At 41.0% G+C, this 25,180-nt stretch overlaps 1 protein-coding gene across 2 annotated transcripts in view; it reads left to right on the top strand.

Annotated features, from left to right (window-relative positions):
- kcnq1.1 (potassium voltage-gated channel, KQT-like subfamily, member 1.1) overlaps positions 1-25,180 on the top strand; it is a 133,867-nt gene that overhangs the window by 78,501 nt on the left and 30,186 nt on the right. For both annotated transcript variants that reach the window (XM_041794230.1, XM_041794224.1), the window contains exon 10: positions 5,018-5,153. In XM_041794230.1, coding sequence (XP_041650164.1) covers positions 5,018-5,153 — 136 coding nt within the window. The remainder of the gene's footprint in view (positions 1-5,017; positions 5,154-25,180) is intronic.

Below are 25,180 nucleotides of genomic sequence, written 5' to 3' on the forward strand. Positions count from 1 at the left end.
AGCTCAGTGAATGAGTCAAAAGTCATTCAGACATTGTTATATTTTTACTGTCCCTTGAATTCCTTTTCAATCCATACAAAGTTCTTCTTCTTAGTTTCTTTACTAGTAAAAGCAAGTCTGTATCCAAACAGGAAGTGATTACACTTACTGTAGATTAGGACAATAAAAGTCCCGAACAACACAACACTGTTGGAGAGACAAAAGTGGAATTTTAAAGATCGAGATGATCAGGATTATCTGTTAGAATTCTGAATTAATAATGATAAATTAAAATAAATAAAGATGAGCAAGCTGCTCTCAGAGGTGTAAAGGAGATGTAATGCAGGCTTTTTTGGAACAAAAGAGGAATTCATGTCAATTCTTGGAGATCAAGTGTCTACTTGACATTTCTATAACTCCATAAGGTTTAAAAAGCATGAAGAGAAGTAAAGATATGCAGCCAGACAACAGCCAGCAGAGTAACTTTAATATTGATTAACCAGTTTATCTGCTTCTTGGTTATCAGAACATGCCCTCACTAGTGTACATCTGAAGTCCCTATCCGCTTTGCATTTGCACTCCCTCATTGTTAAAATAATAAAAAATACATCAACATAACTGTTTTAATGTGTGAACCCTGACCAGTCCTCAGACAACCAGGCCTGTATGCTATCCAGACTCGCCCTTTCTCACACGTTAGCATACAGCCAGAGATTTGAGACCATTCTCAGCTACTTAAAATTCTCTGGTGAAGTCTGGGTAGAGCCTGCAGGAGAGGGAACAATGGGAAAGGTTTTTGCATTGACACTATTGCAACATATCTGCATTACAAACACTTGAGTGAGAAGGAGGTACAGTCAGCCGAGGAGAGGGGAGAAAGGATTTAAGCAGCGCTGCTCTGTGCAGGGTGAATTACTTTATCAACTCTACCACTCTGGCTGTGAATGTTCCCAGCTCTTACCTGCCGTCTTCAAATACGGCTCCTTCGGTCATTTAATGGTCTTTCCACAAAGCGAGCTCACATTGAAGTTGGTGTTCGAGTTGGGAAGTGGGAGTTTTGGCAGCTGGTTCACATCCATTCTTAGGGCCGTATCGAACACCTGGTGCAAAACATTCTGACGCGCAGTTCAGTTTGTCTGTCCTGTTTTCCACCTGATGAGTTTCCGTTTTTATGCTGAGCTCTCAGGTTATTTAAATACCAAATTAACTTCTGCTCCTGCCCATAGGTGTGTTTGATTTAAAGCCTCTGGACTCCCACACGAGTGTTTTTAATTACTGCGGCTGATTAGACCAGGAGAGGTTGAAAACATGTGGCGCTAGGAGAATTTATGATGTGAACCATTCTAAGCACCAACAGAAATAAAAGTAGGCCAGATAGTCCTCCTATGAAAACAGGTTCTATGAAATTAACAGCACAGTAGACTTATCTGTAAAAAAAAAGTCTGTCCACAGCTACAGAATCCTGAGAAGAGGTCCAATCATGGAAACATGGACTCCTCAGAAACATTTTGACCCCTACTTTATATGGTTATATTCATATATAATTTTTTTTTATTGATTGATTTTTTTTTTTTTTTTGTATCACCTTCAGTTCTAATCATGACATTGTTTGAAATTACTGATACTCTAAACTTTTGACTTCCTGTTTGGAAATTTCTGATCAATGGGTATTGATGGATTCCAATGGGAATAGACAATAGACAACAACAATAGACAAACACAGTCTGCTTAAACTAATACCGCACAAAAATTGATATGTTTCCATGTTTTTATTGAACAAAACATGTAAACATTCACAGTGCAGGTGGAAAAAGTTTGTGAACCCCTAGGCTAATGACTTCTCCAAGAGCTAATTGGAGCCAGGAGTCAGCCAACCTGGAGACCAATCAATGTGATGAGATTGGATGTGTTGGTTAAAGCTGCCCTGCCCTTAAAAAAAAAAAAAAAAAAAAAAAACACACACCAGTTTTGAGTTTGCTGTTCTCAAGAAGCATTGCCTGATGTGAACCATGCCTGGCACAAAAGAGCTCTCAGAAGACCTATGATCAAGAATTGTTGACTTGCATGAAGCTGGAAAGGGTTCCAAAAGTATCTCTAAAAGCCTTGATGTTCATGTGTCCATGGTAAGACAGACTGTCTACAAATGGAGAAAGTTCAGCACTGTTGCTACTCTCCCTAGGCGTGGTCGTCCTGTAAAGATGACTGCAAGAGCAAAGCCAGAATGCTCAACGAGGTGAAGAAGAATCCTAGAGTGTCAGCTAAAGACTTACAGAAATCTCTGGCACATGCTAACATTTGTGTTGACAAATCTACAATAAGTAAAACATTTATGGGAGCACACCACAGAGGAAGCCACTGCTGTCCAAAAAACACATTGCTGCACATTTGAAGTTTGCAAAAGAGCACCTGGATGTTCCACAGCACTACTGGCAAAAAAATTCTGTGGACAGATGAAACCAAAATTGAGTTTTTTGGAAGGAACACACAACGCTATGTGTGGAGAAAAAAAAGGCACAGCACACCAACATCAAAACCTCATCCCAACTGTGAAATATGGTGGAGGGGCCATCGTGGTTTGGGGCTGCTTTTGTTGTATGTGCGTCACAATAACTTAAGTACAATGTGGGTACTATAGTAACACAATAATAGGCTAGATCAGAAGATCCCAGTTCGACTCTAGGAGTGGAGGGAGAGAGAGACTGAGACAGGAGTTGCGGTTTGATGGTACCATATATTAAAGACAAACATTAGCAAACAAAAATACAAAATCAATAAGTTCAGTAAGTTCAAAGAAAAGTCCAGAGATGCGCAGCAGCACACAATAATAGTTCAGTTCTGCTTGAAATCGCAAGGGCACAAATATGACAGCTCAAGCAGCTCCAGTGTCCAGGGGAATAATGTCCAGTGTGTGGGGAGGGAATAAGTGAGTGAGTGACGGGCCGCTCGAAGGTGCGAGTTGCGAGGGAGCTAGATAACAGGAAAAAGAGTGGCTGCAAAGAAGCCTCCTAACAGCCTAACCAGAGCAGGAGGATCGGTTCTTCACTGTTGAGTTGAACAGCTGCCTTTAGACTTGAAGGCCAGAGTTCATAGGTTCAGTTCACAGGCTTCTAGGCTCTTAGCTCGCCATCAAGAACCTGGCCAGTTATGTAGTTTAAATCAGTTTAAACGCTCCGTTGTCGGCACCAGTAGTCAGCTCCTGCAGCATCTGTTTCCCCAGGTGTACCCCACTCACGTCAACCGTTAGACTACCTGTTCCGATATTATGCAGGATTGATTGGCTGCACTTTCTCACTTGACCGCGTGATTGCGTGACGCAACGGTGCAGGCAACTACGTAACCACGCAGGAGACAGCTAGGTATAAAGGTAAATGGAGATAAATACAACTAGTACTCGAGTTTTTCCACCCGGGTTACACCTTGCTGCCTCAGGGCCAGGACGGATTGCTGTCATTGATGGAAAAATGAATTCCCAAGTTTATCAAGACATTTTGCAGGAAAACTCAAGACCATCTGTCAGCCAACAGAGGATGGGTGATGCAACAGGACAACGACCCAAAGCATAGAAGTAAATCAACAACAGAATGGCTTCAACAGAAGAAAATACGCCTCCTGGAGTGGCCCAGTCAGAGTCCTGACCTCAACCCAACTGAGATGCTGTGGCATGACCTCAAGAGAGCGATTCACACTAGACATCCCAATAATATTGCTGAACTAAAACAGTTTTGTAAAGAGGAATGGTCCACAATTCCTCCTGCCCGTTGTGCAGGTCTGATCTGCAACTACAGGAAATGTTTGGTTGAGGTTATTGCTGCCAAAGGAGGGTCAACCAGTTATTAAATCCAAAGGTTCACAAACTTTTTCCACCCTGCACTGTGAATGTTTACATGTTTTGTTCAATAAAAACATAGAAACATATCATTTTTTGTGTGGTATTAGTTTAAGCAGACTGTGTTTGTCTAGTGTTGTGACTTAGATGAAGATCAGAACACATTTTATGACCAATTTATGCAGAAATCCAAGAAATCCCAAAGGGTTCACATACTTTTTCTTGCAACTGTATGTGTGAGTATTTTTCCTATGCACAATACCAAACAGGTCAGTGTAATGACTTGGCTTGAAAAATAAAAAATGAGCAAAAATGCACATCTTTGTGCAGTTCCATGCCAATGTCCTCAACAGAACACAAACTGGTTCAAGAATTGCAAAACAGAATGCAAAGAATGTGCCTAGGTATACCTAAGGGTTAAACACCTGTGTAGGTGCCTTTAAAATAAAGCATGGTCTGCCAAGCTGGCTTTTGCTATCTTGACGGTGCAGAAAACAACTGCACAAGCCAAATCCTGGTCTGGAGTCTGTGGCACAGCTTGTTCCTGAAATCTTGGGAATGCATCAGAAAGATAGGCGTGCACTGGTCCATGCTAGCAGGATGCACTCCTTTTCCACACTATAGAATACTAAAGCATTCATCAGTGCATCAGGATTATCAGCACATTCTCAGCAGAGCAGAGAGGATTTAAAGGGGCTTCTTGTCTCTGTGATCATAGTTCTCTTCTGCTGCATGTAGACCATAAACCAACCCTTAGTCACTGTTTGTAGACACACCCCACAACAGAAATAGCAAAATACAGCAATTATGCCATATCCATGCACACAGGGGCAGCTTATTAGCAGTGGTGGACAGCAGAAATACCTCGGTCATGTTGGTGAGAGCTAATGTGATGTTTCTCTTTATTTTCTGCTATCTTCAGTGTTTGGAAGTTTCTTTTACAAGCCCTTAGGGCTTTTTTTGTCCCACTTTGCTTGTTCGCATACTGCTGTCTCATTTGAATCATTGTTTTTCACAAATAAATAAAAAAAAACAACTTAACGATGTATGCCTGCAGTTTTTGAAAAACAGCTGTCGACTTATTTTTCCTAAAACATCAGGTGAACGTCAGTTTGCTTTTGTCTCACTCTGGTGTCAAAAATGTCTAAATATATTCACAGGAAAACTTTCATGAGCTCAAAGTTAGGATTGTTTTTGTTATTTCTCTTGCAGGTGAAGATGAGGAAAAAGGGAAAGTGCACAGACAAGGACAACGGTCCTTCAGCCCCGGTCCCCAGCATCACCTACGACTCTGTGTTCAACAGCGGGAGGGAGCTGAACTCTGATGTTTACAGCTCTGTCGGCACAGGTACACACAAGAAATAAAGTAAATTTCTGATAGCAGGTTGAGCTCCAGTTTACTGCTAAAAAAGAGTGAACTTAAAGAGAGTGTTTAAGAGATAACGTCTCATGATTGGTCTCATGCAGGATGATGCAGCAACCACAGACTGAGCTGCTCATGTTTATGTGTGGCTGATAAGTATGAATATTTACAGAGCACTCAAAGTTATCAGACACCCTTGAATTTTTTTCTAAGTTGTTTTGCTGTAGCCTGATGCTGTAGTGGAAAACAAATATCCTCATAAATCTACACTCAGTACCCCATCATGACAAAGTGAAAACAGAATTTGAGATTCTTAAATTTTAATTCGGTTTTCACTTTGTCATGGAGCAGATGGATGTGTGTAACACATCCATCTGCTCCATGTGTTACACACATCCATCTGGAAAACTTTCCATGGACAGTGTTTGAGAAAGGGCAGAGCCTTTGAAAAAATACTCGGAGTGTGATTGGATGAACGTTCTGTCAGTTACATCTTTACGGGCCAATCAGAGCAACAAAACACGTGACGTAGCCACTACCGAAGGAGTAAACTCCATAGAGAACTGCGTAACGTGAATCATGGCGACTGTAGACATGTCAGTACACGACTTTTGTCGTTTTTGTAAAGAAAACAACTCACTGCTGTTCTTTGTTCTTCTTTGAACGAAGAAATGTTGTCAAGTTCTGATAAAACTGGTGCTTTAGCAGCATCCACGCGAATCTTTTCTGCCATAAATGCACAGTCATATATTCACTAAGATCATGGCAAAACTACTTAAATAGCTTATGCAAAGAACATCTGGAATGATAAACATGTAGAGCAATTTTCTCGTAGTTTTATCAATGAAACAATAAGATTGGTGTGGATTTTCACAGCAGTTTATGACTTTTTCATTCATGTGGGTCTTGACTTTTCTTAGATATACACTATATTGCCAAAAGTATTGGCTCACCTGACTTGACTTGCATATGAACTTAAGTGGCATCCCATTCTTAATCCATAGGGTTTAATATGACGTGGGTCCACCCTTTGCAGCTATAACAGCTTCAACTCTTCTGGGTAGGCTTTCCACAAGGTTTAGGAGTGTGTTTATGGGAATTTTGACCGTTCTTCTACAAATGCATCTGTGAGGTCACACGCGAGAAGGCCTGGCCCTCAGTCTCCACTCTAATTCATCCCAAAGGTGTTCTATGGGGTTGAGGTCAGGACTCTGCGCAGGCCAGTCAAGTTGATCCACACCAAACTCTCTCATCCATGTCTTTATGGACCTTGCTTTGTGCACTGGTGCACAGTCATGTTGGAACAGGAAGGGGCCATCCCCAAACTTTTCCCACAAAGTTGGGAGCTTGGAAATGTCCAAAATCTCTTGGTATGCTGAAGCATTCAGAGTTCCTTTTACTGGAACTAAGGGGCCAAGCAGCTCCTGAAAAACAAGCCCACACCATAATCCCCCCTCAACCAAACTTTACACTTGGCACAATGCAGTCAGACAAGTACTGTTCTCCTGGCAACCACCAAACCCAGACTGGTCCATGAGATTGCCAGATAGAGAAGCACGATTCGTCACTTCAGAGAAGGCATCTCCACTGCTCTTGAGTCTAGTGGCGGCGTGCTTTACACCACTGCATCCCACGCTTTCATTGCACTTGGTGATGTATGGCTTGGATGCAGTTGCTCGGCCATTGAAACCCATTCCATGAAGCTCTCTACCACTGTTCTTGAGCTAATCTTGTTATGACCTGAGTGTTAGCTGGACCCAGAGGCAGGAGACAAAAGGCGGTTCAACAAGTTCTGTTTATTGTCTCACAGGAGACACAAAAATTTACACAAACTAAGAATATCCCTGCAGGCTGCAGCTGCTGGGGGCTGGCTGACCATCAAAATGAGGTCCAGAGCAAACTGAGGCAGCAAGGCACCAATCTAGAGAAAACACAAAGAAAAGGTGATCAGAATGGACCCCAAAGTTCACAAGTTCTACAAAAAGGCTTTCACTAAGAGAATCTGAACTGGCACTACCGAGCGAGACGGAATTATCTGGCAGAGTGCTGGAGGTTGAGCCGGTCTTTATGGAGGAGGTGAGTGATTGAAGAGTGACATCAGGTGTGCCCTGCTGCACTGCCAGAAAGTAGGTCAGTCACGCCCTCTCAGCCACAGCCTGCACTACAGGGGAGAAAACCAAGGCACCACAGAACTTTCTAAAGAAAAGAAAAACAAGGGTCAAGGCACAATGAAGTCAGATCATAACAAATCTGAAGGCCACATGAAGTTTGGAGGTCCGTCGAGATTGGCTCTGTAGAAAGTTGGCCACCTCTGTGCATCTGCTGACCCCGCTCCATCATTTTACGTGACCTACTACTTGGTGGCTGAGTTGCTGTCATTCCCAATGGCTTCCAGTTTGTTATAACACCACTGACAGTTTACTGTGGAATATTTAGGAGTCAGGAAATTTCACCACTGAACTTGTTGCACAGGTGGCATCCTATCACAGTACCATGCTGGAATTCGCTGAGCTCCTGAGAGCGAGCCATTCTTTCACAAATGTTTGTAGAAACAGTCTGCATGCCTAGGTGCTTGATTTTATACACCTGTGGACATGGAAGAGATTGGAACACCTGATTTCAATTATTTGGATGGGTTAGTGAATACTTTTGGCAATATAGCGCAAGTGCGGGGGGCTCCAGGGAAATAAGGTTGGGAACCACTTCCCTAGATCATCCCATCTCCAGGGTTTCTCCTCTACACTGCAGCTGTGAGCGACAGCTGACCTCAGTCATGAGCACTACCCTCGCTATACGGATAGGTGACTCTGTCTGCTGCTGTGAAAGTAGTTTGCATTTGAAAGTCAAGACCTCTTATATAAGAAGCTTTTGTTCAGTTGCGTTTGAAGAGGGAAAAAAGCTTTACATTAGGACCAGTATGGTAATATGTCTCTGTATGGACTGAACCTCTTAGAGGAAGGTTGAAAGACATTGTAAACAAAGCGGCTTTAAACATCCTCCACAATAAAGGAAGAGAGAAGACTGTGGGGGTACTTCAGCTATACAGCATTACCTAAACATAAAGACTCCTGTGTGCTGACTCAGTTGACTTAAACCGAAAGGAAGTGGCTATATTACACATGTTGGAGGCTCATGGTGGACTAGACTCAGATGCAGGCAGTTGTGAGCACAAAAACAGGTCTACTCTTCTGAGCAGGCTTTTTTTACACAGGGAGCACAGCGCATTTATGCTAAAAACAGAATTCAGTGATTCACAATTCCTTTTTAACATGTATTCAACTGAAAACAGCTCAAGACAAGATATTAAATTTTTAAACACATAAGCTTGTTTTTTTGTTATATTGAAAATAAACACACATTCTGAATTCAGTGCCTGCAACAAGTTCCAAAAAAGTTGGGAAAGAAGTGTGTTTACCTCTGTGTTACATCACTTTTTCTCCTAACAACACTCTTTAGTTTTGAAAGTTAAATTCTTCCTCATTTTTGCCAGATGCAAATCCTAAATTGCTTAAAAATGCAGGGTTTCCATTGTTGTATTTTGAACATAATAAGGCTCCAAACATTTTCAGTGGGAGATCTGTCTGGACTGCATGCAGTCCCCTATGCCGTGAAGCCATGCTGTTGTAACTTGTGCAGAATATAGCCTTGCAATGTCTCTCTAAAATTAAAAGGAATGCCGCTATAAATCTGCATTTAGGTTTGTTGTATGATGGGTAACTGTGTTATGAAGCCCTAAATCAGAGGTCATCAAGTACATTTGCACAAGGGCCAGATTTAGTCTTGACAGAGTCTCTGGGGGCCAGACTTCCAAATAAAGAAAAATTAAATCAATGTTTTGTTCTGATTAACATATTTTTTTATGAGTATTTGTATTTTCTTTCAAATCACAGGACATTTTTAAGCACTACCAGTGAGATCTATCCTGATCTATAACACCGTAGACCAGAAGGAGACAGGCATGCCCACAGAATTGGCTAGAAAGAATGAACCCTCAACAATTATGATTTAGCACCAATATGAACTCATGTTTCACATTTTTCACTACTTCACTGCTTCATTCTGCCATTTCTGCAACATTTTGTGCCACTTTTATCCCATTTTTGCCACTTATTACTATTTTATCAATCTTTAACCCACCTTCCTGCCTCTTCACTGCTTTGCCATTGGCTATTTTTACATCGTTTTGCCAGTTTTAACACATTTTTGATACTTTTAGCCTTTTTTTGCCCCTTTAACCCATTTTTTTCCCATTCTTTAACTCCTTTAAGCCACTTTTATTGCGTGTGTTATCCCTCCTTTTTCCATTTTTGCCACTTTTTGTCCATTTTCTCCACTTTTAACCCATTTTTGATACTTTTTGCCCCTTTTTTCTTTTACACTAATGGCTTGCTACATTTTAACCTCTTTTCACCACTTTTCCTGCAAGTTTTTGTCCCTTTGTGCCACTCCACAACCCATTTGGACGCTTATCGCCCATTTTTGCCACTCTCTAACCCCTTTTCACCACTTTATCTGGCCATTTTTGCCAGTTTTAAAACATTTTTTATACTTCTTGCCTTTTTTTTGCCTCTTTAACCTAATTTTTGTCATCCTTTAAATCCTTTAAACCATTTGTCTTGTTTTATCTGTTCTTTTTCCATTTTTGCCACTTTTCATTACTTTTTTAACTATTTTTGCCACTTGAACCCATTTTTGATATATTTTTAGCCCCTTTTTTCCTTTTATACGAATGTTTTTCCACATTTTAACCTCTTTTCACTACTTTATCTGGCCATTTTTGCCAGTTTTAACACATTTTTTAATATTTACTTACTTTACTAATGGCCGACAAGTGAATTTCTGTAAAAACAGATCAAATGTTAGTCATTTTTAAAACTATTTGAATATTCATTGCTTTTGGGGTGGATTTAACAGCTGCAGACATTTAAAGCGAAAAGATACTCTTAAGGCCACAACATTTTCTTTTCCTGCTTTTCTGAATTTAATGATCTTCTTTGGACCAGACAGGAAGCTTTGGGGGGCTTGATTTGGCCCCTGGGCCGCCGGTTGATGATCAGTGCTTTACAGAGTCTTTAATATACAATATAAACAGTTTAGGGCCCAACACTGACCCCTGGGGGACCCCACAAGCAATGTCCAAGCAGGACGAAGAACTTTCACCCATTTTACAAACTGTTGCCTGTTACTTAAATATCTTCTCACCCATTTAGATCCCCCCCACCATAACGGTCCAGTTTTTTTTATTAATGTGATTTAAGGTGTCAAATGCCTTTTTTAAATCTATGAATAAACCTGTTGCACATTTTTTCTGATCTATGGAGTTAGTGATGTGTTCTATTAAGTCAGTTAGTGCCAGTGATGTTGATCTGTTGGTTCTGAATCTGTATTGACTGTTAGCAAGTAGATATGTTTGTCAATAAATTTGTCCAGTCTGCTACTGAAGAGTTTTTCCAGGATTTTTGAGAACTGTGGTAGAAGTGAGACAGGTCTGTAGTTGGTGAAGAGATGTTTGTCTCCAGGTTTGTACACAGAGATGACTTTAGCTGTTTTCATTGTTACAAATTAACCTGCTTACCTATGAAATGTTGTGTTTTTTTTGTTTGTTTGTTTGTTTTTTTGTTTTTTGTTTTTTGAGAATTTCACAATTTTCCCAATCTTGCCCCTGTCCCAACTTTTTTGGCCATGTTGCAGGAATCAAATTCAGAGTGTGTGTATATTTCCAATAATGATGGACTTTAACAGTTTGGTCATTAAATATCTTGTCTTTGTCATACATTCAATTGCAGATTCTGTTTTGATATTTACATTTACACAGTGTCCCAAGTTTTTTGGAATTACAGTTTGCACACGTATTTAAGCAGCTGCAAAGCTGAGATGTGTGTTGAAAATCCTGCTGTGTGAGAGTGTGATGAATCCTCTGATAGAGGCAGACTTTCTGGTGAACTCATCAAAACACAGACGTTTAATCATCCACCAGTTTTCACATCTTTTCAGCACTGGCCGTGGATGCTTTTTGAACATCTTTTCAAGTAAAAAATATTGTCTGGATAGTTTCTGAGATGAGGAAATTGATTTTATATGAATCATAGTAAAAAGCTGGAGTGTGACCAGGATGCATGTACTGGTAAAAATGGAAAGGAATTAGGAGGAAACAATAATCCTGGGGTCTGGTATTAAGAACAGTAGGGTCAGCTCATCTACACAGCTCCTTTATATGCTGCTCTGTGTTTGTGTGTGCCCCATAACTGTTCTTGGTGAACTGAGAGGTTTGTCTATGGAGATTGATGAAATGTGACAGTGTGTCCAGACACAGCTGAATGTTTCCAGCCCAAAGCTTTCGAAAGACCAGCAGAATGCACCAAAAACACCCAAAATACATAATCAATACTCAAGTCTTTAAATTTGACTGCTATACAGTAAACCCTGAAAACACAGTGACAAATGAAGCATTCATAAAATGCAAAGAAAAACTTCAAGAGCAGCAGCCAGCTATCACAACATTCAGAATTCAGGTGCATCAAATCCACCTGCACATCTCCACTCCATAAAAAGTGGCAAATCTGACAAACTGAACAAAATATTAAACATAAACTGATGCTTATTATGCCCTTGCAGTGCAAATAAACAGAGCTGACATGTACGTCCCACTGGTTCATGAGGAAGACTGTGACATGACTCTAAACCACATTACAAATCATTATGCAAATGATATTTTTCTCAGATTTTCCTAAATAGTCAAATGACAGTATAATTTTCAAGTAATCAACCGTTAGAGCATAATTCAAATTTTATTAAACAAACTCTCAAAACTAAATAAAAAACTTAAAATGCACTGTTCCACATTATTATGCACGAGTTTCAAAACATTTTATAGGTTGTTTAAAACTAAGAAAAGGTCGTTTCTTGAATTTGCAGCATTAGGAGGTCATATTTACTGAAATCAAAGCTATTTCAATCAAAAACATCTTAACAGACCAAGTTCCATGTTAACATAGGAGCCCTTCTTTGATATCACCTTCACTATTCTTGCATCCATTGAACTTGTGAGTTTTTGGAGAGTTTCTGCTTGAATTTCTTTGCAGGATGTCAGAATATCCTCCCAGAGCTGCTGTTTTGATGGGAACTGCCTCCCACCCTCATAGATCTTTAGCTTGAGGATGCTCCAGAGGTTTTCGCTAGGGTTGAGGTCAGGGGTGGATGGGGGCCACACCATGAGTTTCTCTCCTTTTATGCCCATAGCAGCCAATGACACAGAGGGATTCTTTGCAGCATGAGATGGTGCATTGTCATCAGAAACTCTATATACTTTGCCGAGGTCATTTTCATACCTTCAGGGACCCTAGGGGGGTCTACCAGCTCTCTCCTCATGATTCTGGCCCAAAACATGACTCCGCCCCCTCCTTGCTGACGTCACAGCCTTGTTGGGACATGGTGGCCATCCACCAACCATCCACTACTCCTCCATCTGGACCATCCAGGGTTGCACGGCACTCATCAGTCAACAAGACTGTTTGAAAATGAGTCTTCATGTATTTCTGGGCCCACTGCAACCGTTTCTGCTTGTGAGCATTGGTTAGGGGGGGCTGAATAGTAGGTTTATACATGACTGCAAGCCTCTGGAGGATCCTACACCTTGAGGTTGGTGGGACTCCAGAGGCACCAGCAGCTACAAATACCTGTTTGCTGCTCTGACAGAAACCTTCCTCGTTATGCCTTTATCTGCACAAACCCATCTGTGGTCTGAATCAGACACTAATTTCCTCACAGTACGATGATCATACTTAAGTTTCCCTGAAAAATCTAATGTTTTCATACCTTGTTTAAGACATTGCCTTAAACCTTTTTCCTTTTTCTTTCCCATTTTGCTGAAACCTGTGGCCTGCTTAATAATGTGGAACATCCTTCTTCAGTAGTTTTCCTTTAATTGGGCTCACCTGGCAAACTAATGATCACAGGTGTCTGAGACTGATTTCAGTGATCCAAAGAGCCCTGAGACACAAAACCATCCATGAGTTTCATTGAAATCCAATTTGCATAATAATGTGGAACTAAAATATATGGAAGGCTGATGTTTCAAGGGTTGGTGGTTGAACGACGAGTTTAAACAAACAAAAATGGAAGCAGTTCACTTTGTAAGCCTCACGGCAAAAAACAGCGGAAACTTCCCAGTGATTGTTGGAAATGCTTTTGGATCCATAGCACAGTTTGCTATCACATAAATATTCTTTTCTGACAACACGCTTCCTGGCCTTTTCAAGAATGAGAGCATTTATCATCAGAGTTAATGGAAGTAAAAGCTACCAGCGTCACTGCAGATACACGGCCCCATGACATTTCAGCACAGCGCAATGCTACAGGCTAAAATCTTCCATGGACCACACTCCAGCAACTCGATTTCAACTGCCATCAAGGAAATGCTTCATCACTTTGCTAAAGTGCATGACATTTGAGGGTTTGCCCATGCAGCGCAGCTCGTGGTCAACGAGGGTTCACAGTAGCGGGGGGGGGGGGATGAGTGATATTGTGGGAAGTGGTACACAGCTTGTGATAAGCATTAAGGCAGTTATGTATTTATTTATATAACCCTGTTTTTTAAAAGTAAGGAACCTGATGCTGCCTTTTAGATAAAAGATGGCATAACCAGACTTTCATGACTAGGCTGGTCTGACTGTGGCAGTAATTTATACAGGAGTAAGGCCTGAGGAACAGTGTGCACTCAAAAACAAATATAAATAACAACGTTTACCATGTCTGAGTCTCCTCAAATGAAACAACTACAGCTGAAGTACCCTTCAGATTTTTAATTTCTCTGAATACTTTATAACTTTGAGAGCAACACAGCAGAATGACAGCCTAAGTCCTCCTAACATAGAAAATTAGAATTTACAGTTTTAAGCTCTGACAAACGTAAAAAGTTCCATCTATAGAGAGCTGAAAGCGGCCTGAAAAATCAATCCAGGTGTAAGTTTTACATGTAACCCTTCTTTTCAGGTTTCCCAGTACCCCTCACCAACAGAGTTGGAAGGGACAGAGTTGAAATCCCCCTCCTTACAAAGCTGGCTGGCTCTTCAAGTTCCTGATAAATCATCAGTAGACGATAGCTGAGTTTCCGTTACAGCAAAATAAAAGCGATTTTTCTTAAGACGTCTGTGTAGGTTTTAGCAATGTTCCCTCTAATTTTTAAAAGTGTTTACATAAAAATTGACATCCATTTAATGTTACAAAAAATACAGATAACTATTTAGAAAAATAACAGATTATTTGAATGTGTTGAATAAAGTAAACACGTGATGTAATCAGCTGATTTATAATAAACTAGAAAAGCACTCAGAGAGCGCAGACCTCCGCCATCAGCCCTATCTCCCAATAGTGAAGAATCCTTTAAAAACATTCCTGGATCCAGACGGTGATCCCGATCACTTCCAAAATCTAATTCATCGATTACTCCCTCCCCAGTGGGGTGGAGACACGGTGAGGCAAAGCATTGGCTTCGCTATGCGTAGACTGTCATGGTGGAAGCACCCGTGGTCCCACTGGATGACTGGAAGTCATGGCAGAGGGTGAATATTCCTCTATTCCTCCCAGCATTGTGAGTGTTCTCGCTACAATTCGCTGTCTTTCTCTCTGTTATGCTCTGACTCGTCTCCTCGACCGGCCGTGTGTCTTTCAAACTCTATAAACTCCAAAACTTTGAATAGAAACACACCCACAAATGCTGCTGGGATTGAAGTTACTCATGTCTGCCATCTCCTGGTGTAAAGTGGTAACAGCGCAGACCTCCGCCATTAGCCTGATCTCCCAATAGTAAAGAATCATTTTAAAATGTCTTGGATCCGGACGGTGATCTGGATCAGTCCCAAAATCGAATCAGTTCTTCCTCATACTATTTCTGACATTTCCTGAAAATTTCATCAAAATCCATCCATGATTTTTTGAGCTATGTTGCTAACAAACAAACGAACAAACAAACAAACCCACCATGCACATAACCTCCTTGGCGGAGGTAATAAAATGATAAAAACTGAGAAACTTACTGCTTTAGTCTCTTCAGCTGAAGTCTTTTAACTCCTGTAAAGGGTGTTCTCATCTTGTCTCCTGTCTGCCTCTGTTTCTCTCTGCTCTGCTGATCAGTAATTAGGATGTTAGAGATTTTATGATTTTTTGATTGGTTTATTATCAATATACAGTAAATCTATAATTTGTCCTGCAACGTGGCACGTTATCAAATGTTTTGAGGCAGCACCCACAACTTCCATTTTAAAGTGCTTCTATTATTGCTAGATTAGGGTGCCAGTACAAGGCAAGGCTGTGGGCAGAGGCCTTAACTCTGGAGAAATGGCACTTAAAGAGCCATACACCTCTAGCACATCACTATGCCCCTCTACAACAACAATAATTAGGACGCCCTACCCTTAGATTTGCCAACCAAAAACATAGGGGTAGGACTAAGTGGTACGGGCAAGGGGTTTAGTGGTACTGCCTTTAATGAACCACATTCCTGTCTTAAAGGTGGCCACTCGGGTGACCAATCTGATTCCTAGGCTACCCTCTGGATCCAGTGTCATTGTGGCATCAAAATAAGGAGAAAAGCCCAGGTACCATTGGATTCAAAGCATCACTTGAAAACAGATTCAGGCATCCATAAACCACACACTGAGTGGGGAAGCAGTCAAAGGAAATTGTTTGATTTAAGCACCCGTTCCGGGTTAAAACCACATGAGGCGGAAAGGACAAAGTCCAAACATTAAAGATGGACCATTAAAGATGGATGAGCACATAGCAGCAATCAAACGTGAGGTTACATTGATGAGCGTGAACTCCAGCGGTGCACTGCTGAACTCACAGACTCTTCAGAGCTGCTGGATCAATAGTGGAGGGCTGAGTGATATACAGAGGCAATTCAAATCATATCCTTTATTTCCTTCCTGTTTCATTTAAGGCAGCCTGCGTGTTGTGGAATTCTACATTTCTCTGTCAATTCATTTCGAATTTTACATGTTTTTTTCCCAGTCGACTTTCGTTTTGCAAATGTCTTTGCCGTCAGTGCGGTCACAGTTCTGCACACAGAGAAGCAGGACTGAGGCAGTTGAAAGCAATCAGTCATTTACGTGGTTAAAAGTTCAAGGCAGGGTTCGTCAAAAGGCTATCAGTCAGCAACAAAGCAGGCGAGAGTGAGGCAGGCAGCACCAGGCTGTGATCAGAAACAGGAAAGCAGGAAAAATAAACCAGTGCTGTACAACCAAAGTCAGGCTCTGACTGCAGGAGTCTGTCAGCCAATTTGTCCTCGGTTCACCCCTCCAAACAATCAGGGAAGAAATCTGATCAAGCACCTTGCTCGGTATTGATGTTGGGCCCGGAATATCTGGTAATTTGAGGGGCTTACAGATCCAATATAAAACCTCTTGAACTGCTAATGGAGTCAGTGGGGACACCCAGATTATTCAAAAATGTTTCATTTTTTGATTTATCATCCGGATGATTACACGAGTACTTTGAAAGCTGCGACAGAAAAGCTAATATCAGGGAGAATTCTACAAGGAAGAGCAGCAGCTGAGTGTTTCCAAGCAACTGTTCACATTCAGGTGCTTGAGACCAACATGCTGGCATACCAGCTGAATTTCCCCTACGGTTCTTCATAACAAAACGGTTGCCAATGACAATTAAATTTCCCCAGCCAGATTCTTCTGGTCTTTGTCTCAAAACAGTGGGACATTTTTAAACTTGAAAGTTTGAGCAAATGCCTGTGGAGATACAGCTGGTGTGCTAAATATTCAGGGGAGAATTAGGAGTAAGGAGGACTCAGTCTCAACCACCAAAAGTCTTGGTCCCTGTCTTGACTCAGTCTCGATCCACAAAAGTCTCTGTTTTGTCTTGGTCTCGGCTTGGCTCGGTCTCGGTCTTGAGTAAGCCCCCCCCCCCCCCCCCCCCCAAAGATCTTGGTCTTGTCTTGGTTTCAGTCTTAACTCAGTCTGGACACCCAAAAGTCTTGGTCTTGTCTCAGTCTCAGCTTGTCTAGGTCTTGGTCTTAACTCAGTCTGGGCACCCAAAAGTCTTTGTCTCTGTCTCTGTCTCGGCTTGTCTTGGTCCCGGTCTTGACTCAGTCTTCAACCCCAAAAGTCCTTGTCTTGTCTTGGTCTCAGTCTTGACTCAGTCTCAACCCAAAGAAGTCTTGGCCATGTCTTGGTCTTGGTCTTGGATCAGTCTCAACCACCAAAAATCTCGGTCTTGTCTTGGTCCCTGTCTTGACTCAGTCTCCACTCACAAAAGTCTTGGTCTTCTTATGGTCTCAGTCTAGAATAAGTCTCGACCCACAAAAGTCTTGGTCTCAGCCTGTCTCGGTCCCGGCCTTGAATAAGTCTCCACCTCCAAAAATGTTGGTCTTGTCTGGGTTTTAGTCTTGACTCAGTCTCGACGCCCAAAAGACTTGGTCTTGTCTCGGTCTTCACTCAGTCTCCACCCCCAAAAGTCTTCCTCTTGTCTTGGTCTCAGTCTTGACTAAGTCTCGACCCACAAAAGTATTGGTCTTGTCTTGGTCTTGGTCTTGACTCAGTCTTGACACCAAGAAGTCTTGGTCTTGTCTTGTCTCAGCTTGTCTTGGTCTCAGCCTCATCACCCAAAAGTCTTGGTCTTGTCTCGGTCTCAGCTTGTCTCTGTCTCGGTCTTGACTCAGTCTCAGTGCCCAAAAGTATTGGTCTCGTCTCGATCTTGACTTAGTCTCGATGCCCCAAAAGTCTAGGTCTTGTCTTGGTCATGTCTTGTCTCTGTCTCAGTCTTGACTCATTCTCGACACCCAAAAGTACTGGTCTTGTCTCGGTCTCAGCTTGTCTTGATCTCAGTCTTGACTCAGTCTCAATGCCCCAAAAGTCTTGGTCTTGTCTTGGTCCCAGCTTGTCTCTGTCTCGGTCTTGACTCATTCTCGACACCCAAAATTCTCGGTCTCGTTTCGGTCCCAGTCTTGACTCTGTCTTGACCCACAAAAGATTTGGTCTTGTCTTGGGCTCGGTGCACTCTGGTCTCGGGCAAGTCTTGATTTCGGAGAGTGTGGTCTTGAGTAGAACACTGCAAACAGGGCATAACATGAAACTAAGTAAATTAAAAGATGCAACATGAAACAAAACAAACAAACAAAAAAGTAACAGAATACAATGACACGTTAATTCCTTATTCGGGAATTTTTCCCGGCCTTTGAGTTTTATAATTTCACAGGTAACCTGAATACATGAATAGTTTCTCACTCAGAAATATATCTGGTTATTTAGTGACCCAGATACGGTATATAATTTAAACACATGTTAATATGATCTGATCTACTTTATTTCCCCATGGGGAAATTTGTCTTGGACTTTAAGAGCTGCACACATTTTTATTCTTCTACAGCATAATCAATAGATCAAAACAACACAACAAAGGGTGCACATGTAAACAGCATAAACTATACATTACCCATATTGCATATGACCCATATTGCACAGACTGGAATAAAACACAACATAAGTGAGAGAAAAGATAAAAGATAAACAGTTAATTGTCCCCATGGGGGAGATTTGTCCAGGACATCCAGTGCTACAAATAACTGCATGTTTCCTCATGCAGAAGTATCTGCTTTCTCAGTAACACACACTTGTAATTCATGTTCTAATGAAATTATTAAATTATGCTAATTTCTGGCAGCATGTATCATCCTGGAGAGAGTCAGCCTTTTTAAGATGGAAGTAGGGAGGCTTTGAGATTTTTAGTGATTACGTAAACGCCTAAAGATTTAACCAGATGATGACACTTGTTTTCTAAACAGTCAGGTAAAGATCATGCCTGTTTGTGCTGGAGCTACAATGAGAAGAAACTGACAGTGGCATTCATACTGAGCCGTCATTAGGAGCTGAGACAGTGAAAATACCATCAGGGACAGGAGGTCTATTTCCCTCCGACACTGAAGTCAGAACCAACCACAAAAGTAACTTTACTGTCCTGTGGCGATTTCAATGACAAGAGAACAACTGACTCCTGTGATAACAGACATTGATTGTGTGCGTGGGTGGGTGATGAAGTGTTTGCTCTAAGAGAGAACATCGTTTCAGGGTGTCATCTTTTTAATCAATTATTTCTTGGGAATGTTCTCCACAGACGTTATAGAGATCTTCAGTTTAAGAAATATACTTATTTAAACTTCTGGAATCTTATTAATTTGTTAAACGCAGAAGAGTTTTACAGTAGAACTTACTTTTAGCATCACATCACAGAGTCCTTTTGTATTCAGACTTTCTGATCTCAAAAGCAGCTGCCCCTTGTCTTGTTGGCGCCTATTTTAACCGTAACCTAAGTTGTTTTTTTAAATCTAGACTGCTAACCTCAACTTCTGATTGTGTGAAGTGCAAACATCAAGCCATGACATTAACCTCCATGAGAGGATCTCTGTTTTTGCACCAGTCGCCTGCAGAGTCTCTCCATCTCAGCTGCTGAAGCTTGGAACTCCTTCAGAGTAGTCATAGGTGTCTTGGTGTCCTCTCTCACTAGTCTCCTTCATTCACGCTCACTCAGTTTTGTGAGGATGGCCTGATCTAGGCAGATTTACACGTGTGTCTTTCATTTCTTGATGATGGATGTATCAGAGGGTGATTGGATGAACGTTCTGTCTGTCACATCTTTACAGGCCAATCAGAGCAAAAAAAATACATGACGTCGTAGCCGCTACCAAGGTGTGAACTCTCTAGAGCAGTGGTTTTCAAAGTGTGAGGCGGGCCTCCCCTGGGGGGCGCCACAGAGCTTTAGGAGAGGCACAGAACCATAAACCAGAAAAAAGTTGATTTGCTTTGCGTACCTCTGTTGTGCACTGAACAAAATGGACAGACTTATAGTTACTATAGGGACTATACTATAGAGCAGTGTTACTCAACCAAAGAGGCAAGGCAAGTTTATTTGTATAGCACATTTCAGTAACAAGGCAATTCAAAGTGCTTTACACAGGACTTAAAAATAAAGAGTCAAACTGTTGAAAAAAAACCTTTGCAAGAGCCACAATCTAAAAGGTGAAAAGTGGCAGAAACAGCTTGAAGTAGCAATAAAAATAGGTTAAAGGTGGAAAAAATGGTCAAAAAGCAGCAAAAAATGGGTGAAAAGGGGAAAAAGATGGGGAGAAAACGTGGAAAAATGGTCAGAAAGTACCAAAAATGGGTGAAAAGTGACAAAAAAAAATCTGTGGAAAATGACTTAAATGGGCAAAAAGCAGTCAAGAGCGGCAAAAATGGGCAAAAACGAGGAAAGAAGTGGTAGGTAATGGCATGGGTAGTTTAAATGGGCAAATAATAGAAAACATTTGGAAAAAGGGAAAAAATGGGAAAATATGGCAAAAAATTGGGAAAAAGTGGCAAAAAGAAGTAGCACAAATGAGCAAAAAATTAGGAAAAAAGGGATGTTTAATGATGAAAGGTAGCTTAAATGGGCAAAAAGGTGAAAAAGGGCAAAAGTTGGATAAAAGTGGAAAAAATGGGAAAAAAGAGGCAAAAAGAAGTTGTAGAATGGCCAAAAAAAATTGAAAAGGGGTTTTTAATGGCATTATAACTGAATAAGAGGGGAAAGGCAGATGCTTAGGACATTCGCAAACCAAAATATCCAAAATATGTTCATGTTAAAAATGTTTAAAGAGTAGACATAAATGTTTGAAATGTTGTTGTTTAATTTTTTTTTTTTTTTTTTTCAGTTTGAATCCTTTTTGTGGGTGGGGGTCCACCGAATGAATCATTTCTTCTTAGTGGAGGCTCACACTTTGAAAACCCCTGATATAAAGAACTGCATAACATGAACCATGGCGACTGTAGACATGTCAGTACATGAATTTTGTCCTTTTTAAAATGAAAACAACTCACTGCTGTTCTTTGTTCTTCTAATGAAGAAATGTCATCAAGTTCTGATAAAACTGACGCTATAACCTTGCAAAGCAGACAAATACGCCCTTTTCCGTGTTTCTCATTGGTGAATCCATCTTGCAAAGCTCCCGTCCGAACGGTTTTGCCAAGTTAAAAAGTGACAGGACCAATCAGTGTCGAGGGGCAGTACTTTCAGGTGCGGTGGAGTCGTGATGTAAGCAAGCAGCGACAAGAGGCCGGTGCAATTATGGCCGAGGAGAATAGCGTGGATGCTTCTAGGCACCAGTTTTATCAGAACTTGACGACATTTCTTTGTTAAAAGAAGAACAATGAACAGCAGTGAGTTGTTTTCTTTTCAAAAACAACAAAAGTCGAGTACTGACATGTCTACAGTCACCATGGTTCCCGTTATGCGGTTCTCTATGGAGTTAACTCCTCGGTAACGGCTATTTCTCGTGTTTTGTTGCTCTGATTGGCCCGTAGAGATGTGATAGACAGAACGTTCATCCAATCACCCTCCGAGTTTTTTTTTTTTTTCAAAGGCTTCATCCTTTCCCAAACGCTGTCCATAGAAGGCTTTCCAGATGGAGTGAAACAAATCCATCTGGCATGTCAGGTTATGCTATAGCAGCACCCATGCTAATCTGTTCCACCATAGTTACACTGGCCTCTTGTCACTGCTTGCTTACATCCCAACTCCTTAAATGACACTGATTGGTCCAGGGCCCATTCGGTTCAGATGGGAGCTTTGCAAGATGGATTCGCCAGTGAGAAACACGGAAATGGGCAATCCATCTGTTTTGCAAAGTTACTGACTCATACTTTTCAATAGCCTTCTGTCTGAGTTGCTTGGAGTATTCTTTTGTCTTCATGGTGTAATGGTAGCCAGGAATACTGATTAACCAGTGACTGGATCTTCCATACTACAATCACTTGAGATCTCCATTTCACTAATTTTGAGACCAACTGGCTAGACCTCTGCTGAATAAGGTCAGCCACTCTACAGGGGGTGAATGGTGACCCCGGCTGTTGACTGTCTTGTTGCAAGGGATACAAAAATCTGTGGAAATGTCAATATTGGTCTCTATTAGCTGAGGTTATTTCTGTCACCTACCCATCAATAACAGACGTAAAGACATAACACGGGTTATGCAGTGCTGTTATATCACTGCAGTCCATGTACAGACACGTTTTAACTTCCACAGTACTGAAGATTTTTTTTCTCATGAAGCTAAAAGTTTTTAGTTTTTCTCCCTACTTTAAAATGGTGTATTTTCAAACTTCTTTGTTCCATGTTTATTCATGTTATCCTTGATTGTGGCCCTCACTGTCTTCTTATTTAGTATTCAAACTCTGTGAACCCGAGCTTTCTAAAAGATTTATGTGAATCATCATCATTATTTTTGATCATCAGGCCTGTGTGGAGGGCATTAATGGATGAATATAGATAAACAAAATGAGATAGTGGGTGCAGTCTGTTGACAGTCCTCTCCAAAAAGATAAATACGGATACTTTTAGCGCGACTATATTATGTGAACCACTAATTGGATCGTTCCCTTTGTTGTGCTTAGTTACATAACCCTTTTCTTTAACTCCAGCTGGTTTATTGAAGAGCTGCCTGGATGCGTGACTGCAGTCCTGCCCCCAACATGTAGCTGCAAATGGTTTCACTTTGCTCTGAGTTTTCAGAGGAACAGCAGAATTTAATCTGCCTAGTTTTAAAGATGTGTGAATGTGTGTTTGCTTCATGTCGGATGAAAATCACTGTCTCAGATTTCCGGCTGAATAAATTCCACAGGTTGCGCTGCACATGTTACATTTAAAGCATGCTGCTTTTAAGTGTGAATCATTTAATTTAATTGCCACGTTGCCATCTGGTGTGTGACTGTATTGACTGATACTCAGTGATGGTAACCCACAAGCTGAGCTGTTTACAGAGCTGTCACCTAAAATAATCATGCAGGATGGATTTTCAGACAGCATAAACCGAGTTCCTTTTAGCTCTAATTAAAGCGTGTTGCATGCTGCTCTGTTGTTCTACGTCTTCATGACTGGTTGTTAAAAAAATTAGACATGTCATCTGTAACTGCTCAGGTCAAGACAAAGCAAAGGGAGGAGACAGCATAAGCTGATCTAAGAAGATGTTCATGATTATAGATGGATGATAGAGCACAATAAAGAGAGCAAAACCAACCATGTTTGGATCCAGGAAGAGCCTACAGCAGAGGTCATCAAGTACATTTGCACAAGGGCCGGATTTAGTCTTGACAGAGTTTCTGGGGGCCAGACTTCCAAATAAAGAAAGATTAAATCAACCTTTTGTTCTGATTAACATATTACTTTATGAGTATTTGTATTGTCTTTCAAATCACAGGACATTTTTAAGCACTGCCAGTGAGATCTATCCTGATCTATAAAACCGTAGACCAGAAGGAGACAGGCATGCCCACAGAATTGGCTGGAAAGAATGGGCCCTCAACAATTATGATTTAGCACCAATATGAACTCATGTTTCACACTTTTCACTACTTCACTGCTTCATTCTGACATTTCTGTAACATTTTGTGCCACTTTTATCCCATTTTTGCCACTTGTTGCAATTTTTATCACTCTTTAACCCACTTTCCTGCCTTTTCACTGCTTTGCCATTGGATATTTTTGCACCGTTTGCCTGTTTTAACACATTTTTTATTCTTTTTGCCTTTTTTTTGCCCCTTTAACCCTTTTTTTCCCATTCTGTAACTCCTTTAAGCCACTTTTATTGCATGTCTTATCCCTCCTTTTTCCTTTTTTTCACTTTTAACCCATTTTTGATACACTTTTAGCCCATTTTTTTCTTTTGCACTAATGTTTTGCCACATTTTAACCTCTTTTCACCACTTTTCCTGCATGTTTTTGTCCCTTTGTGCCACTCCACAGCCCATTTAGGTGCTTATTGCCCTTTGCCACTCTCTAACCCCTTTTCACTGCTTTATTAGGCTGTTTTTGCCAGTTTTAACACATTTTTGATACTTCTTGCCCTTTTTTTGCCTCTTCAACCCATTTTTTGCCATTCTTTAGCTACTTTAAACCACTTGTCTTGTTTTATCCCTCCTTTATCCAATTTTGCCACTTTTCATTCCTTTTTTTTTTTCCATTTTTGCCACTTTGAACCCATTTTTGATATACTTTTAGCCCCTTTTTTCCTTTTATATTAATGGTTTGCCACATTTTAACCTCTTTTCACCACTATCTGGCCATTTTGCCAGTTTTAACACAGTTTTTAATAGTTACTTATAATAGTCAACAAGTGAATTTCTGTAAAAACAGATCAAATGTAAGCTGTTTCACACATCCATCTGGGAAAGCTTCAATAGGAAATGTCTGAGAAAAGGCAGAGGATTTGAAAAAAACTCGGAGTGTGATTGGATGAGCGTTCTGTCTGTCACATCTCTACGGGCCAATCAGAGCAACAAAACACGTGACGTAGCCGCTACCGAGCTGCGCTTGCACAGCTACTGAAGAATAACGCGAAACATGGCGAGTATAGACATGTCAGTACTCGACTTTTGTCGTTTTTGAAACAAAAACCTCTCACTGCTGTTCTTTGTTCTTCTTTGAACGAAGAAATGTCGTCAAGTTCTGATAAAACTGGCGCTTTAGCAGCATCCACACTAAGCTCTTCTGCCATAATTTTGTTTCTCTCTTGCTGCTGCTTGTTTATGTCATGACTCTGCTGCGTCTGAAAGTACTGCCCCTGGTTGGTCCTGTCACTTTCTAACCGGGCCCAAATGGTTCAGATGGGAGCTTTGCAAGATGGATTCACCAGTGAAAAACAAGGAAACGGGCGTATCCGTCTGCTTTGCAAGGTTAGATCAAATGAATATTTGAATATTCATTGCTTTTGGGGTGGATTTAACAGCTGCAGACATTTAAAGCCAAAAGATACACTTAAAACCACAACATTTTCTTTTCCTGCTTTTCTGAATTTAAAGATCTCCTGGGGGCCAGACAGGAAGCTTTGGGGGGCCTGATTTGGCCCCTGGGCCACCAGTTGATGACCAGTGGCCTACAGCTACCCTCTGTCATGTAGCGACTTCAACAGACACACTGGAACCAGCGTAGATAGTTAATGCTTCCTGTCTTTTCTGTTATGTAACATTTTTAACATT

This window comes from Cheilinus undulatus, linkage group 1 (assembly GCF_018320785.1).
Source record: "Cheilinus undulatus linkage group 1, ASM1832078v1, whole genome shotgun sequence".
NCBI classification, from domain to species: Eukaryota; Metazoa; Chordata; class Actinopteri; order Labriformes; family Labridae; genus Cheilinus; species Cheilinus undulatus.